This window comes from Chelonoidis abingdonii, chromosome 9, assembly GCF_003597395.2.
Source record: "Chelonoidis abingdonii isolate Lonesome George chromosome 9, CheloAbing_2.0, whole genome shotgun sequence".
Taxonomy (NCBI): domain Eukaryota; kingdom Metazoa; phylum Chordata; order Testudines; family Testudinidae; genus Chelonoidis; species Chelonoidis abingdonii.
Genome location: NC_133777.1, coordinates 38,086,954 through 38,105,928, shown reverse-complemented (window position 1 = coordinate 38,105,928; position 18,975 = coordinate 38,086,954). Strand labels below are relative to the sequence as shown.

General features: G+C 47.3%; 1 protein-coding gene across 1 annotated transcript in view; it reads right to left on the bottom strand.

Moving 5' to 3' along the window:
• The window catches only part of TRAP1 (TNF receptor associated protein 1), a 64,411-nt gene that overhangs the window by 4,026 nt on the left and 41,410 nt on the right, over positions 1–18,975 (bottom strand). The window contains exons 8-14 of the mRNA XM_032781644.2: positions 18,692–18,765; positions 16,993–17,148; positions 16,407–16,527; positions 16,115–16,184; positions 6,315–6,462; positions 2,526–2,711; positions 897–1,035 (exon numbers count right to left, since the gene is read on the bottom strand). Coding sequence (XP_032637535.1) covers positions 897–1,035; positions 2,526–2,711; positions 6,315–6,462; positions 16,115–16,184; positions 16,407–16,527; positions 16,993–17,148; positions 18,692–18,765 — 894 coding nt within the window. The remainder of the gene's footprint in view (positions 1–896; positions 1,036–2,525; positions 2,712–6,314; positions 6,463–16,114; positions 16,185–16,406; positions 16,528–16,992; positions 17,149–18,691; positions 18,766–18,975) is intronic.

Here is an 18,975-nt window from a genome sequence, read left to right as displayed (position 1 = left end):
CTTGGGGGGAGGAGGATGGGTTACACTGCAGTACTGTCTGTCACTGGGCAGCACTAGGGAATGCGTGCTTTGCTCCTGAAAAGCAGCTTTATCCATTTCACATATCCATCCATCTTGTCTCTTACTAACAGAGATGCAGACATATGGCACCATGCCAAATGCACAAGCCCAACCCGCATCAGTCCAGAGACCACCTCATACATAAAGGGGGCAAGCTTATTCCACCCCAGTCCCCTCACTCTGTAATATCACCCTTGGGATCAGGAGTGTCTGCTTTTAAAATGAAGCTGGCTTTAAAACCAAGACAGGCCAGAGATGCCCGTGAACTCGCTACGCAATATTTTAATCACTGTTCTAAACTAGGAAACTGCTTGACGCAGTTTTAAACTAGGAAACTTACCAGACGCAGACAGGACAATGTTAGATTTATTTTAAAGAGAAGAATTTGCATCTATACTATACTGCTCCTGCTTCATGGTTCTCGGTGTTATTACTGAGAATATAATCAACACTTCATAGGCCTTTACAGCCACTGGCCTCGTGAATCCTCAGTGACCCAGTGAGCTCCGCAGGACAGGCAGGCCAGCTAAAAGCCTCCCAGACCGGGCCTGCAGCACTGGTTGGGGAAGGGAGGCTGCATCCCCAACTCCTCCTTCTTCAGGGAGGGTGACGGGTGCCTCTCAGCACAGCAGAGGCAGGATGCTAACTAGAGTTTGCTCACATGCCCGGCAAAGGCAATCCTTTCTTGAGGGAGGGCATGAAAACTGGGGATTCTCACTGACTACCAACTTGGCTGCCATGTGGGAGGCTCAGCACCATCTGGCTGCTGAGGTGAAGAATGTAGATGCTGAGCCCAAAGCCATGCACAGGACATGCTGGGGGAAGAGATGCTCTACCTGGGCGACTCTCCTCAAACTTCTCTTCCTTATAGTGGTCAACAACGATGTCAGTCTCTACTGAGATCAGCTTCTTCTTATCAAACTCCCGAAGGTGCAAGAGTGTCAGCTCATCAAACTGCTCATAGCAGAACAGCACCTGTATTGGAAAGGACAGTAAGCAACATGGTGTCCAGTGATGAACACGATTGTGGGTAGCTCATCAAAGCTGCAAGGACAATAGCCTCTTCCCTTTCCCAGGGAGCAGAGCTGTGCTAGCCAGCAAGAGCATCACAAGTGAATGCTGGCAGATCCATCACTGCCCACCCCCCTCAACACCCTGCTCCCCAGGCACATACAGCAACTGAACAGGCCAACAGGTTTGTTGACTGACATTGCTGAGCTCTGTGCAAACCCCTCCCCTTGCAGCAGCAGTTCCCAAATGGGGTTGTGCCACGAGCAGACCACGGCTGTCCCTAGTGTGCAGAGGACACTATTCTGCTCTGCACAGCATGACCTCACGTCTGTGGAGCTTGCAAACAAAATGGCATCCTCTGTGTGGTGAGACCTCTCATGTACAGTGTGTGTGCAGTTATGCAAGGAGAGAGGATGCCATTTTGCTTTACAAAGTGGCACACTCCATGCTGTCTGTGGCCCCGAGAGGAAATGGTTCATTAAAATGGGGTCATGCTGGCATAAAGCATGGGAATCCCTGCCATGCAATATCCACCCTGCCATGACGTACAATGTCTCAGCATGCACAGCCTTCTGTGAAAAGATCTCCTCTTTGCAGGGCAGTGCTGAGTCAAGAAACTGCTGATTATAGACTCAACTTCTCGTACTTCATTGTCCTCCAGATTTCATCCCTACCCTCTACCACAGATTCCTAGCAGTCCTAGGAAATGGACTGTGTGGAATATGCCCACCTGATCCTATCCAATCTCTGCTCAGTGCCCAGGAGAAACTGAACATCCCACAGGGCTCTGCTAATACGCGCAAGGGAAATTCCCTCCTGCCCCAAATTTGGTGGATCCCAAAGTAGCCCTGGAGATACAGAAATCTTGCTGTCCTGGGGAGGAACTATGAAAGGTGAGGAGGAACATCCTAGGACCCCTGGAAAAGACCATGGGCCCAGACACTGACCTGCTCCTCACTCATCACCCTGGTACAAGCATTGCAAACCAACAGCTGGGCTCTGAGGCAGAGCGGCTCCTGCGGTGTTAAGCCGAGAGAAGTGCAAGAGCTCATGGATTTTCGCCTGTAAGACTAATACTAACTCATACGTTTGTGAGGCTCCCATTGCCCTTTGCTTCTGAATAGAGAGACAGATCTAATAATCCCCTCCCCCTGCAAGGTGAATATCTGAACCCAAGAGGAGGCAGAGGGCTGTTATGCTGCACTGGCCCTACAGAATGACTGAAGAAGTAACATATGCAGAGGGCAGGAAACAACATATCTCAAAGCTTGTCTCCTTTGCAGTAGCTCTGCTGTATCCCGCAAGCCCATAAAATACACCAGACACAGGGGACCCCACAGACAGGAAGCTGGGCCTGGCAGCAGAGACAGAACTCTGTCGTGCTGAAGCCTATTGGCAGCAGCAGAGGGCAGCACACTGCTGCATCCTGCTGAGACACTGCATTGCTCACCCACCTCCGTATCTTTTTTCTTCATGGCCTCGAAGTACGGCGAATGCTCAGCCAGGTGCCGATTGGGCGCACACAAGTAGTAGATATTTCGGCTCCCTGCCTGCATGCGGCTGGCGTACTCTGTCAGGCTGGTCAGCTGGCCTGCAGGCAGCGCTGAGGACTCGTAACGCAGCAGCTTCGCTATGTCCTCCTGGGAGAGGAGATCACCTTGTTAGAGGTGTGATCTCCCTTGCAAGGGGCTGGAAACCTGCTCTGGTTTCTGCTCAGATCTTCTGCAGTGCCAGACAGTACAGAGCAGCTCCCTGGGAGCAGCAGGGTCATCAGAGAAGCTGGAGGAGCTTCTCCCTCACAGCACAGACAGAGGGGAATGTGGTTTCTTTAGAGGGTATTTTTATGGCACTTGTCCTGGCGGTAGCTGAGCACCTCAGGGTTCCGCACAGATCTCTGAACTACCTTAGCCAGCAGGCCAGGCTGGGGCAGTGCAGCCACTCTGCACTCAGAACAACCGTAGGCTGTCAGTAGCTGTTTTATCAATGTGGGAGAGAGGGGTGGTCAGGACACCAAGATAATCCACCACGCCATAGTGCTTTTAGCCCTCCCATGAGCAGACAGAAGGGAGCTCAGTCCAAGGACCAAGGAGGAAACTCTCCTCTGCACTTTACAAATCCAAGTGATTACTGCAGGTGAAGGCTACGCCCAGCCATCTCATACTGTAACCCACAGAGACCAACGAAGCCTAATATGAGCAACTGCCTTAGCCACTATACCAGGCTGGTGTGTGGGTAACTATAGCTTCTAATATGGCATATATATGTCAGCAAAGGACTGGCAATATTTGCCATAAACACCCAGCCCTGTTAGCAGGCGCTGATCCTGCTACCAAAGGGTTAAGTGGGTTCTGCTAACTCACTTTCCCTCCTAGATACAAAGGAGGTGGGAGTGGCCCTAGACTGGATCTAGAGTGTGGGCTAAGCAGTCCTGAGAGAGGAATCCTGGGAGAAGCGAAGCCTGGGCAGAAAGGCTGAGCTGAACATTATGTTCTGTTCTTGTTTAAACATAGATTCCAAGGCAAGAAGGGATCACTGTGATAATGAAGTCTGACCACCTGTGTAACACAGGCCAGAAACCTGCCCCACAATAATTCCTAGAGCAGAGCTTTTAGAAAAACATCCAACCTTGATTTAAAATTGTCACCGATGGAGAATCCACTATGACCCTTGGTAAACTGTTCCAATGGTTCTCTATTCTCACTACTAAAAATGTATGCTTCATTTTCAGTCTATATTTGTCTAGCTTCAAATTCCAGGCATTGGATCGTCTTAGACAAGGGGTGGGCAAACTACGGCCTGGGGGCCGGATCTGGCCCTCCAGAAGTTTTAATCTAGTCCTCGAGCTCCCACCAGGGAGCAGGTCTGATGCTTGCCCTACTCTGGCACTCCAGCCAGGGAGCAGGGTCAGGGGCTTGCCCCGCTCTGTGCGGCTCCTGGAAGCAGTGGCATGTCCTCTCCAGCTCCTACATATAGGGACAGCCAGGAGTCTCTGCATGGTGTCCCCACCCCAAGTGCTGCCCCGCAGCTCCCATTGGTCGGGAACCGCAGCCAATGGGAGCTGCAGGAGCAGCACCTGCAGATGGGGCAGCGCGCAGATGGGGCTGCACCTCTGCGTAGGAGCTGAAGGAGGGACATGCCACTGCTTCTGGGAGCTGCTTGAGGTAAGCGCTGCCTGCACCCCTGCCCTCCAACCCCCTGCCCCTGCCCTGATCCCCCTCCTGCCCTCCGAACCCTTCGGTCCCAGCCCAGAGCACCCTCCTGCACCCCCAACCCCACCCCAGAGCCCACACCCCCACTCGGAGCCCTCACCCCCTCCTGCACCTCAACCCCCAATTTCGTGAGCATTCATGGCCCATCATACAATTTCCATACCCAGATGTGGTCCTTGGGACAAAAAGTTTTCCCATCCCTGTTTTAGACCCTTCTCTGCTAGACTGAAGAGCCCATTAGTAAATATTTGTTCCCCGTGTAGGTACTTATAGACTGTAATCAAATTATGCCATAACCTTCTCTTTGCTAAGCTAACTAGATTGAACTCCAACTCTATCACTGCAAGGCAGGTTTTCTAATCTTTTAATCATTCTTGTGGCTCTTCTCTGAACTCGCTCCAATTTATCAACATCCTTCTTGAATTGTGGACACCAGAACTGGACACAGAATTCCAGCAGCATTCGCACCAGTGCCAAATATAAAGGGTAAAATCACCTCTCTGTTTTACTCAAGATTTTCCTGCTTATAAATCCAAAGATCGCATTAGCCCTTTAGGCTACAGCAGGGGTCGGCAGCCTTTCAGGAGTGTGTGCCGAGACTTCATTTATTCACTCTCATTTAAGGTTTCGCGTGCCAGTAATATATTTAAACATTTTTAGAAGCTCTCTCTCTCTCTAAGTCTATATTATAAACTAAACTATTGTATGTAAAATAAATAAGGTTTCTAAAATGTTTAAGAAACTTCATTTAAAATTAAATTAAAATGCAGAGCCCCCCGGACCGGCGGCCAGGACTCCGGCAGCCTGAATGCCACTGAAAATCAGCTCGTGTGCCGCCTTCAGCACTCGTGCCTTAGGTTGCCTACTCCTGGGCTACAGCTTTGCACTGGAAGCCCATATACAACTGATTATCCGCCACGACCCCCAACTCTTTTTCAGAGTCGCTGCTTCCCAGGATGGATTCCCCCAACCTGTAAGTAGGGCCTCTATTCTTTGTTCCTAGATGCATACATTTAACCATATAAAAAACACATACTTAGAGCCCTGCAAATTGGTGGAAATCTACTTTATATTCATGGATATCCGCATCCATGGACCATCTTTGCAGATTGGATGCAGGTACAAATTTTGTATCCGCACAAGGCTCTATACATATTGTTTGCTTGAGCCCAGCTTACCAACCCATCCAGATTGCTCTGTGTCAGTGACCTGTTCTCTTCATTATTTACCAGTCCCCCAATTTTTGTGTGATCTACAAATTTTATCAGTGATGATTTATGTTTTCTTCCAGGTCATTGGTAAAAATGTTAAATAACATAGGGCCAAGAAACAATCTCTACGGAACCCTACTAGGGACACACCCACTCGATGATGATTCCTATTTACAACTACATTTTGAGTCCTGTCAGCCAGCTTTTAATCATGTGCCACATTAATTTTATATCTTTCTAGTTTTTTAATCAAAACGTCATTCAGTACCAAGTCAAAAGCCTTACAGACGTCTATTACATCATCACTGTTATCAGCCAAACCTGTAATCTCACCAAAAAAAGGTATCAAGTTAGTTTGACAGGATCTATTTCCATAAACCCATGTTGATTGGCATTGATTATATCACTCTCCCTTAATTCTTGATTAATCAGGTCCCGTATCAGCTGCTCTATTATCTTGCCCAGGATCAGTGTTAGACTGACAGGCCTATAATTAGGGAAGTGGGAGTATTAATATTCATATTAATAAAACCAAGTGCCAAAGGGAGGGCATGTTTAGATTGTATAGTGTGTGGGCTGTGTCTGAGAAGAGATGGGGAATGGCACCTGTCCACATCCCCCTTTCTGAAAGCTTGTAGGACACTATGGAGGTTAGAATATTTTGAAGGATCTGTAAATCTCCAAAGGGCCAGGCACAAAAGGCCACATGAGCAAATGTAGGATCCCCAGAAGAGAATCACCTTCCCGCACCACTGCCTTATCTCAAGTCCGGGCAGCAGTCTATGCTCTTTCACACCAGCCAGACATTTAGTACGATATGTACCTTGACGTCCTGCTCTGCTATGGTCACAATCCCCTCTCTCATGAACAGCCCATAGTCTTCAAAGAACTTGGCATATTTCTCAGGGTCCTTCTTGCTTTGGTCAATGAAAAACTTGATCAGCCTCTTCTGCAAAACATCCCGGAGTTTCCTGCAGTGAGAACAAGTATTGTTAAAATCAGTTGATAAGCCAAGATGTTCAATGGTTTTAGGTTAATGTCCCTTTCCCTGTATACAGCTTCAGTCACAGATTTCCTACACAAGGACTGGCTTGGAAAGAACAAAGGAGAAACACCAACCCACAGCCTTCTTGCCCTCACCCCATCTTCACACGGGATCTGAAATTGGTTTCTACTCTCATCTCAGGCAGGGGCAGCTCTTGGTGCTAGGGACGAGGTGAGGCAGTATCCCAAACCCACTGCTGGAGCCTGGCTCCTCCTGACTTAGGAGACTCCACCATTCTGCACTGCACAAGGGATTTAGTGCACTCTTCCGATAGACAGCTCATTCCACACCTGCCGAAATAAAATGCAGTGAGGAGGTGGCTATAATGCAGTCATTTTTGGGGGGTGGAGTGTTTCTTGACTAATTAAGAACATATATAATGATGGAGGCTTTTTATTTTCCAATTAAGGACAATTATTTTGATTACTGTAAGAAAGCACGTATTCTAAATCTCAAAGTACTTCAACAACAGCAGAATACATGATGCAGATGAACCCCAAAGACAACAACCCCACCTCACGCAATAGAATACAAAATAACATCCTGACCTCTCTCTCTGAACACTCAGCCATGACGGGAGCCTTGGTCTGTTGTCCTTCAGGACACACTGTAAGGAGGAGCGAATTCCAAATTCAAGGGCACTCTCAGAGGAGGCTGGCCTTACAGTGCTTGGCTCTGTTGACCCTCAGGGCGTGGTGTAAAAGCTGATCTGTTTGGTCAGACCTTTGATAAAGGGGTAACTGTAGGGGTGTTTTGTGTGTAGCTTCACATTGCAGCATGTCTGAAAAGAGGCCCAGAACACTGTCCAGTATTAAGAGGATGCTATGAAGGGCCTATTTCAAAGATGTATGCATAATAAATGGTGTTACTTTAGCATGGACCCAGCCTCCCAGTCTCTGTAGCTGACTTTTGGATGTGTTTTATAACCTTTTACTTTCCAATCAATGGACCTGTTGGGAAAGTCAGAGGGCCCTAAATACTAAATTCAGTCTCCCAATTTCCAGCCAAGTCAGTCTGTACCATTCATGATATAGGACACAAGGGGGAGCCCAGCAGGTATTCAGAACATCCAGCAGATTGTGACATGGAACATTGCCCCAGCAACCATGAAATGTGACTGCTGAAAAAGTTTGCTCCTAGAATTGCTCTTAAGCACCCTCCCTTGTTCAAAGTGAGTGAACTCACTACAAGAAAGGAGCGTTACTCACTTGTGCAGTAACTGGAATTCTTTGAGATGTGTCCCCCAGTGAGAGCTCCATTTCCAGTGCATGTGTCTCTGCACCCTTGATCTGAAATTTCTGGTAGCAGTGCTTGTTTGGCCCAAGCATGTGCCTCCTCGCATCCTTGTACCCCGCACTGAGGATATATAGATCTGTGCAGGCGAACCACCTGCAACTCCATCTCTATCATAACGTCCCATAAGGTAAAACTTCAAAGCAGAGGGAAAGGAGGACAAGTAGTGGAGCACCCACAGGGAAACGTATCTGGAAGAATGCCAGTTACTGCACAAGGTGAGCAACCCATCCTTCTTCTTCGAGTAGTGTTCCTATGGGTGTTCCACTTCAGTTGACTTCAAAGCAGTATCCTCACAAGGAGGGGGGAGCGTCAGAACAACATCCAATACCAAGAACAAAACTGCACTGCCAACTGCAGCATCTAATCTAGAGGCAAGAACCAGAGTATAATAGTTGGAGAAAGTACGTGCAGAGCTCCACGTGCAGCTCTGCAGATTTCACTCACTGGAACGTCTTTGAGTAACGCCACAGATGTAGACTGTGATGTTGCAGAATGAGCTAACACTCTAGAACAGTGTTTCTCAACCCAGGCGTACCTCTATGGGTCTACAGAGGTCTTGCAGGGGTACTCAACTCATCTAGATCAAAATTTCCCAACCTGGGGGTCGCGGTTTTGGATGGTTTTTGAGGGGTTGCAAGTGTAGGGTCGGCACTAGGGGTGGCAAGCAGGACAATTGCCCAGGAACCCACGCCACAGGAAGCCCCACAAAGCTAAGTTACATGCTTCAGCTCTGGGCGATAGGGCTCTGGTTTCAGACAATGCTCACAAGTGAAGAACAGGTCAAGTATCACACTGAAATGTAAGTACAATATTTATATTCCAATCAATCTTTTATAATTATATGGCAAAACTGAGAAAGTAAGCACTTTTTCAGTAATACTGTGCGGTAACACTTCTTTATTTTTATGTCTGATTTTGTAAGCAAGTAGTTTTTAAGTGAGGTGAAACTTGGGATATGCAAAACAAATCAGACTTCTGAAAGGGGTACAGTAGTCTGGGAAGGTTGAGAACCACTGCTCTAGAAAGAGGTTGAATGTCAGCAGACACATAATATGAAATAATACACCCCAAGATCCATCTTGAGACTCTCTGGGTGGAGACTGTGGATCCCGTGCATCTTGTCACAACTGAAACAAACAATCTAGGAGACTTTCAGAAAGGTTTCGTTCTGTCCAGATAGAAGGGCAATGCCTTTCTGACATCTAAAGTATCGAAGGCAGAATCCTGCCTAGTCTGATGTGGTTTCAGGAGGAAAACTGGTAAGTGAATAGTCTCATCTATATAAAATTCAAAGGACACATTGGGTAAAAACTAGGGATGTGGTTGCAATGATACCTTATCCTTAAAAGTACAGTGAAAGAAGGATCTGTCATTAAAGCTCCCAATTCTCCAACTCTCTAGGCAAAAGTGATGGCTACCAAGAAAGTTGTTTTCATTGATAGGTGAACCAATGAACTTGTAGCTAATGGCTCAAAGTGGTCCTTTGTAAGAACAAAGATCAAGTTCCATACAGGATCAGGTTCCCTAATCTGTGGAAATGGGTTCATTAGGCTTCTGAGAAACCTTGCGATTGTGGGGTGAGAAAAACAAACAAACAAACAAACAACTTTTTATCAAGGAGTGGAAGGCTGTGACAGCCACAAGTGATCAAGCTCATATCAAGACCAGATCTTTGAACTCAAACAGGTAGTTAAGGACAGTGGATAGAGAAGAGTGATCTGGAGAAAATTATTGAAGAATACACCAGTGATGAAATCTCTTCTGTTTCTGAAGGTAAATAATTCTCAAAAATGTCCTTCCGCTGTTTAATATCATCTGTTGTACTTCCGTTGAACAGGGGGTCTCTATCCCCAAAAGCCATCTAGGAGCCATGCCTGAAGTTGCAGAACTTGCAAGTTGAATGAGGTAATGATACCAAACTTGTCTCAGCCAGGTGAGTGCAATTACAGTGAATCTAGCCTTGTCTTGCTTGATCTTGTTGAATACTTTCAAAACTAATGGTGGTGGTGGACACACATGAAGAAAACCTCTTGTCCATGAGAAGAGGAAGACATCCCCCAGTGATTGAGGGTCTAGTCCCACTCTCGAGCAAAATTTCTTGCACTTGTGTTGCAAAATTTCTTGTGTTGGTGGTGGTTGCAAAGAGGCCCACTTCTGTCAACTCCAGGTTAGAAATATGCCATTGAAGACTTGCATGTCCAACTCCCATTAGTAATTCTGAGGAAAATGCCTGCTGAGGTGATCTGCCATAGTGTTCTGCATACTCAGGAGGTAAGAAGCTTAGATGATTATCTGGCTGACTATGCACCAATTCCAGAGTTTTAGTACTTCAGTACGAAGGGAGAAAGAATGCATCCCACCCTGAGATTGATATAGATCATGCAGACCATGTTGTCTGTCATGATCTTGATGGACTGGGCCTTGATCAGAGGAAGGAAATGAATGCAAGAATTTCTGACTGCCCTCAATTGTAGATGGTTGATGTGGAGAAGCTGCTTTTGGGACGACCATTTGCCTTGGATTGTGTGTGACTTCAGATGCGCATCCTCTATCCCAAGAGGGATGTGTCTGATGATATGACAATGGTAAGAGGATCTTGACTAAATGGGACTTTTGCAGAAACCTTTGAAGGGCTCTTGAATCAGCTGAGTGACTGTAGAACCAAGCAAGGGAGAGACATATGCTTGCTGGGCATATAGACTGTCTTGAGCCATCCCTGGAGGCATCAAAGATGTAAACTGGTGTGTTGTGTTACGAAAATGCAAGCTGCCATGTGCCCTAACAGTTAGAGGCAACTTCTGGCTGAGGTTTGAGGACTGAGCTGAATCCTTGAGAAGCTGGGACAAGATGACAAGGGATGGATCACTCAAAATTGCTCTGTTTTGTTCATTATCTCTTAAGCATCCAATACTGGTTGCTGTTAGAAGATAGGATACTGGGCTCAGATGAACCGCCGGTCTAATCCAGTACGGCTGTTTTTATGTGATTCTTTAGGGCAACAAATCTGTTCATATGTAGGTAAACCCTGGCTGTCACCTCATCCAGAGAAGCTCCTACGAAATCTATCCGATGTGCTGGTGTAAAAGCAGACTTCTTGAGATTGAGTCAGAGGCCTAAACTGTGGAATACCAATCTTGCTGTTTGTACTGCTGACCACACCTCTTGATAATAGCAGTCCGCTGAGCAACCAATCATTGACACATGGGAGGATGAGCCAACCAGTGCAGCCAGGGCTTGGGGCCCACTCCGGCCCTAACTGAGGTCCCACTGGCTCACCTGGCATGGTGCAGCAGGGACCTCGCTGGCATGGCAGGGCTGGGGTCCCTCTCGCCAGCCTGATGCAGGGCTGCTGAGGTTAATGGTAAACTTTGGTTAACCGATAAGCCTAATGCTTACCAGTTAACCTTTTATATCCCTAGTAGGTAGGTGGGTATGACTGCCATGGTCTTTGAGAATACCTTTGGGGCAGAGGAGAGGCCAAAAAGGAGCAAGAGGGGCTGGCAGTGGTCGAAGTTGACTATGAAGCAAAGAAATCTCTTATGAGAGTAGTGAATCACAACATAAAAATAAGCATCTTGAAGGTCGAGAGTTGCAAACCAATCCCTGCAATTTAGGGGGGAATTTTAACTGCAAGGGTCACCGCCCTGATTTTCTGCTGTTCACATCACTGTTCAGATGTCTGAGATCTAATATTGGTCTCCATCCTCCGTTCTTTTTGGGAACCAGAAAGTACTTGGTATAAAACCCCTTTCCCTTGTGCTGAACTGGGACGGGTTCTACATCTCCTAAGCATGGAAGCGAGGCAACCTCCTGTCTCAGCAACTGAATGCAAGATGAGCCCCTGAAAAGGGACAGGGAAGTGGGGTAGGTGGGGAGGGAGGGATAGAAGTGAAATGGATGGAATAATTAGATATTATGGTCTCCAAAACGCATTTGTTGGTGTTAAGCTCTTCTGTGCAGGTTGAAATTGGGAGATGTGGTACCCAAAAGTGGAGGGATGTGGATAGAATGGTGCAGCAGTAAATCTCTGTGAAGTGGGTGGTTTACACTCTCGACCAAGCCATTACAACTGGCACTCGGACAATTCAGATGGCTGGGATGAAGTAGCTGTCGTCTCTTGGTCACTGGTTCGGGTGGCTGACAGAAACTAGAAAAACGAGCTGGGTGAGACCTCTGCGCTCTGAGACCTGCTTAAATTATTATTTGCAAGGGTAGAGATCCCGAGGGATCTAAGTGTGTCCCTCAAGTCCTTCAAAGTGGGAAGAGACGAGGGAGTTGTCCTTAGATTCAGAAAACAACTTGTGACTGATGAAAGGAAGGTCTTCTATAGTAGATTTGTAACTCACTAGGGAAGCCAGATTGCTGGACCCAGATGCTCATTGTATTATGATAGTGGTGGAAATGGAGTGGGCTGCAGTACTGGCTGCATCTAAGGCCTGGTCTACACTGGGCAGGGGGGTGGGGACAGTGATCTAAGTTATGCAACTTCAGCTACACGAATAACATAGCTGAAGTCGATGTACTTAGATCTACTCACGATGGTATCTTCACTGTGGTGAGTCAACTGCTGGCGCTCCATCTGTGCCTCTTGTGGTGGTGGAGTACTGGAGTCAACAGGAGAGCGCTCGGGGGTTGATTTATTGTGTCTAGATTAGACACGATAAATTGATCCCCGCTGGATCGATCGCTGCCCACCAATCCAGTGAGCAGTATAGACATACCCTAAATGCAGCCTGTAATGGCATCTTTGCCAAGAGCTGACCTCCATTTATGATGGCCTTAAATTATTGATGGTGAAATATTCAATAAAGGTATTCAATTTACTGTAAGGCAGGTAGTCACGGTTTGACACAAGCACCTGGTGATTCACTATCCTGAATTATAATGTCACAAAATCTACTCTGTGACTGAAAAGATCAAGATGCTTCTGCTTCTTGTTATATGGGGTAGCCTCGGTGTTGTGCTGCCTCCCACGTTCATTAACTGCATCTACAAACAAGGAATTCAGTGTTGAATGTGAAAATAAAAATTCTGAACCCTTGGATGGGACGTAGTATTGTTTGTTGACCTATTTGCACGTAGCGGGTGTCAGGGCAGGAGTCTGACAGATCATCCTGGCTGGCTGTAGAAGGGCCTCATTAATTGGAAGTGCCACACATTTTACAGCAGAGGTATGTAAAATGAAGGGTTAAAATCCATGTGCATTTTATATAACAACCACTCCATTGGTATATGGATTGTGGCAGCTCTTTTTTTAGATCCAAAGTCCTGAGTTTGGTCAAGAGACTAGAGGCCTAGCAAATAGTGATCAGCTAAAAGAAAGCTGGGGTAAACAGATAATCTTGTTTTTGCTAAAATAGGCCTGGTCAGCAAATTGCCAGGTGTTGGAGCTAAGAACTAAATAACTGTGTCTTATTCAGAGTTGCAAATTAAACAAAGAATCCCTGTTCCTATTGTGTCAGTCTCTTCTGTAGGGAATGTTCTTCCCACAGATCCAACCTTCAGTTTATGAAAAGTTGGCACATGTCAGTATAAGATATGGCATCCTTCCACCTCCCTTCCCAGGGACCAATGCCTGCCTTAAGATATAAAGGGGAAAATCTTTATTGCCATATACTTTCACTGTTTCTTTGCTTTAATCCCTACGAAGGTACCTGTTGGACAATCAAGGGAGTTGCTCCATTCCTATGGACCCCAAATCAGAATTCAACATATATATTTTATACTAATAACATTTTATCAAAGTATTAATTAAATGTTAACTTGCTAACTTAAGACCATGGGCGGAGACATTACGTAACCTTTTAACCATTGACTAATGTGCTGTCTTGTTTTGCTGCAAAACCTATCCTGGAGTGTAGAACTGCCTATCCCATCACTTTCTCCCACCCATGGAAAATCTATACATCCTATTATAATCAATTGATTGACAGTGTCTCTGAGCCTAATAAGCAACGTGACACTCCACTAGCACTGTGTATAATAAACTCCTATGCTTGACTTCTACACGGTGTGGATTTATGTCCTTCATAAAAGGTCCAAGAGTTTATTATAGGAGTCCTGGACTTGCACAAGAGGAATCTGAAGTACATCTGTGACACGGTTCATCAGCTTCTGGAACTGTCTAAAGTCATCCACCATGGAAGGTAGTAGAGGCATTACAGCCTCATCCGGCAATGATGAGGACATATCTGTGTGAGATGCCACTTTGTCAGCCCTTGCCTCCTGTTCTTCAAAGGTCTCCTCTACAGCTCCAGTTGTCCTCTCACAGGGGAGGGAAAGGGCAACTCCCTAGCAGGCTGGACCAACAGCCCCTATAAGGACAAATGGATGGGTTGAAAGAAGATTCCAGAAGTCTCCATGGCATGGGGTAGCATTGGCTCAGAGACTGGTGACGAGGTGGAGGTTGGTCCCAATCTAACCCAAGTCTTCTGACCAAGAAGGTGGGTCTTGGAGGAGGGAATAATGATTCATCAAATGGTTTAGAATCTCCTGATGGAGAGAAAGCGGATTTTGGTTCCAACGGCAGTACCAATGAAGCTGCTGGAGGGAAGTCATAGCCTGAAAATGGAATGAGACACAGACTCCTCCCGAAGGCTGGCGCCCCTCATGGAGTTATAACCCTTCTGAAAAGGGAGGGACCCAAAGGAGAGGGAAACTTTGGGTATGGGGCAGCGACGATGTCCACAAGAGGAGCCTAGGTCTTGGTTCTTCCCAGAGCTAGAGGGGTCCAGTCCACCAGAGCTGCGGCAGAGACAGTCAGTGCCACAGCCACTGAAGACAAAGACTGCACCATGGGTAACTGATGCTCCCAATGATCGGTCTTCGTCAGTGCTGGTGGATCCTGAGGTTTCTGTTTGTGAGGTACCAGAGGCACTAGTGCCACCAAACTTGTGTGGGCTTTCTTGTCATGCTTCTGAGGACTTGGGACATCCTAGGTTCTCTTCAACTAAACTTCTAGACTTGTTGAGTTTAGGCAGGGCTGAATCCAACTTTTTCAAGTCTTAGCCTCAAACTTATGAGAATGCTCTCTGCTCTCCTGACAAGATTCCGCCGAGGAATCTGTGGGGCTCGATTCTTTTGCTCCCAAGTTGGACCTCATGGTGGGAGACACACTCCTTGTTGAGTCAGGCCAGTGTACAGTGGAGGGAGGGAAGTCCTCTGGCCAAGGTCCGATTGCGGCATCATGCCCTTTTTCATTAGGTGGAGCTGAAGGTGAAGTTCCCACCCTTCCTGAGTACGGCTGAAGAATGAGCAGCAGATACTACAACTTGCTGCAATGTAGGCTTCCTTGAGAGTGCAAGCAGCATTGGTGATCATAGTTGACCAGAAGGGTTTGTGGGAAGAAAGCACAAATTTTGAAGCCTGGAGTAGTGGGCAGAGCCCAGTATCAAAACAGGGTACAGAATAAGGGGTGAAAGAGGAGTGGCTTTCCAGGCCAGGAAGACTAATTACAAAACACTATAACTATCAGATAAAAACCTGAAAACACTTGAATGATAAAAACTCTTTACAGATAGCTAAATATAGTCACAGAGAAATGAGAAAGCCAAAGTTTTGGACACTGGAGGTTCTGACACATACAACGACGCAGTGAGAAGGAACTGAAGAGGTGGTCAGTCTGCACCGTCCTTTAACTGCTCAGTCAGGGGCATGAGATGAGCCAGGGTGCACGTGCAGATCAAAAGACGGTGCTTGCAAAATTCTCCATTTCTGGGCACATGCATACCCTATAGGGGAATACACATGGGACCCAATCAAAAAACTGGAGCTCTTCACAATGTATGTCCCTGTGAGTGTTCCATTACCTGCCTTCCTTCTACTCTGCCTCAGTTTCCCTTGTGGAACTTTGTGGGTGACAAGGAACTGAGGGTGGTTTGTCTGCACAGCCCTATATGTCCTTGGTGCAGGGCATGAGGATAAGCGGGGCGCATGCATGGGCTGAACAAGCACTGCTACCAAAATCTTCGCTCAAAGGCGCAGGCACACCAGAAGTGAAGCACTCACAGGGACACTACTCAAAGAAGAAGCTGGATGGTGCAGAGCAAGTTAACACTCTCTCTACCATGTCTAGTTGAGAAACATCTCGTGGATGAGAGCGTTTGGAGCTTCTCAGGCTACATAGTATCAGATTATATACAGAAACACTTGTTAATGGGAACTGCACGGCTCACCTGCTAGGTCTTGATCTGAAATGACATCCTATAGCTTATCACCACCCATCCAGAGACGAGTTAGCGCTCATCATAATCCCCTGGGAACCAGCCTCTCTGTCTGCTCACCTGATGAGGGTGCTCTCCTGCAGCAGCTCCCTGCTGAGATTCAGGGGAATGTCCTCACTATCGACAACACCTGGAACAAACACTGGCAATGAAGTGACTCAAGACTAGGATACAACTGGACTCAGAGGACTAAGCCCTTTGCTAAATCTTCCCTTCCCACAAATCTCCAGCAGATGTCTCATGTCACCATCTTGGCTGCCTTCAGAAATCTGCGTCAACTGCCCTAAGTGACACTCAAGGAAGGTGATGCTGCAGACCATGCACTCTCCTGCTCGCTCCCTGACCAGCTTACCTCTGAGGAAACGCAGCCATTTTGGCAGGATGTCAGCAGCTTTGGTTTGGATGAGGATTTTGCGGCTGTAAAGGGCAACACTGGAGCCCAGCTCCCTGCTGACGTCAAACATGGATGGTTTCTGCAGAAGCAAGAGAAGAAGTTACACCATCAAAACCCATGGGGCATTGCTTGGGGCCCCAAGTGGGGCTCATATAAAAGCCCCACACTCTGCTGATGTTCACTATGGGTTTCACAGGTCTGAGGAGATCAGAGCAAATCACATTTTTATCCTCTTCACCAGAATGGAACTACAGGAGCATGTGAATCTTGCTCTGTGAGGGTTTCTCCCACCTGAGCCAGATTCTGCTCATGACAAATAGACACAGTTCAATGCACCCCAATTATCCTGTGGCACACTACCCTCACTGGAGAGATGGTTCCATCTCTTTAGGCACTGGGAATTCCCTTTTGGCTACTCCAAAAGCAATTTTGCGGTGCTGGGCACATAAGGCTGCAGCTCTTCAAGTTGGAAAGGATGTCTATTCTGTGATCCTTCCCTTCACTGAGGATTTCCCACACCCCCAAGAGAATGCCAGAGCCTCACCATCTCAGGCACATAAAAAATACTGCGGATATTGAGGGGGGCATCTGTCTTGTAGTGCAGGGTGTAGCGAGGCTTGTCGTAAGCCTGGGCTATGAAACGGTAGAACTCCTCGTGCTGCCATTCACCAATTTCCTTGGAGTCCATCATCCAGAGTGCCTGTGGGGGAGGAGGGAGGCTTCAAATCCCCACCCATCTGGTCTCTCTCTCTCTCTCTCTCTCTCACACACACACACACACACACACACACGCCCCCAAGTCATACCTTCTGCCTTTTAATAGTAAGCCCAATAGGCCCACTGTTCTTGCAGCTCAGGCAATATGCTGAGCAAGTATCCTTTTTTAAAAGGGTCATTCCTAAACAGCCCCTTAACAAGACCAGAAGTTACAAAAGTATTGGAGGGTTTCCAGGATCCAGGGAGTAACTGGGATTCAGTGGGCAGTTCAGATGCTTTACAGCACCTGTTGCTAGGACCAGAGTTTTGTGCTGCTCCCCAGAGTTCAGACTGCAGTCCATTAAAAAGTCAGCAGGTCTTCACTTGTGCCCAAACAGCATATCATACTTAAGGCTAAGATTTTTTCATGGTTATTTTTAGTAAAAGTCACAAACAGATCATGGGCAAAAAACAAAAATTCCTGTGACTTGTCCATTACCTTACTAAAAATAACCAGGGGCAGGGCTAGGTAGCGGGGAGGAGACACTTACAGGCCAAGCACCCCACCATGGCAGGGGGCACAGCCCCAACTCCAGAGGGGGCGGGACGGGGGAGCAATACGACACAGCCCTTGTTCCAGAGCTGGCTCACCTGCAGGACAGGAGCACATGGCTTGACTGCAGCCCCCGCCAAGCCTCGGCGACAGTGGGAGGGGGCATACGACCCTTGGAAGCCACAAGGGGGGCACACGACCCCAGCTGCAGCCCCGCCAAGCCCAGGTCTCTGCAGGGCTGTGCACTAAGTGCCCCTCCATCAAGTCACTGTCAAACCTTCACAAGAGCAGAGATCGAAGCTCTCTTCTCTGCTACCAAAGCAGCTGGCACAGGCAGCATCCATCCAGATTTCCTTAACTATATGGGCCAAGAGGGTGCGACTGGATGGCAGCACTATTGATGAAAGTCATCACCACCAGCAAACTCCCAATAACTTGGAGACGATCAGAAGTCATTGCCATTTTAAAACTGCAAAGCTGCCCAACAACCTCTACAGCTACTGCCCTATCTCTCCTCTGAACAAGATACAAATTACTGGAGTGGGTGATCCTGGCGAGGCTGATCCCCATCCTGGAGACCACAATCCCCCAGAACAGGCATTTCTCAGTGCAGGGAAAAGCTGCTGTGGCCAAGTGCTTTCACTGTCTACACATATACAAGCTCCAGCAGAAGCTTAAAACAGCTGCAGCTTTTATTGACTTATCAGACTATGACCCTGTCAGGTATAAGAGTGTACGGCTGAAGCTATCCAACCAGCTTCACCACAACCAGACATTTCAACTCACTAGGTCAATGGTTTCAGAAAGAATGTTCATCCTGAATAACTCCTCACCTCAGAAAGGCTCTGTGATCCCCTGCCCTGGACAATTGCCACCACCTCATCCATTCACAGTCTTTGGTCCTTTTTGGACCCATTCACTCATTTCCTGAGCCCACTGCAGGGTTACAAGTTTCCCCCTCAATCACTGCCCTGCCCATGGCTCTCAGTCTAACCTGTAACGTGTTGAGGCGTCTCCCGTTGAGGAAGAGGGGAAAGCTGATGAAGTTACTGTATTTTGTCACCACATCTGGAACAGAGAGAAACATTTTCAACAAAAAAACCCAGAACCCAGGTCATATCAGTTTCAACCACCATATTGTTGTGACCAAGGTGAGCTGTGGGAACCTGTCATATCAGCACAGATTAGCCCCTTTGAAGTGTCCCTGCTCTCCACTGCAGACTGCTCCTGCCCCCCACAGCATTTTACCACAGCCCATCAGCTAATCAGAAAAAATTC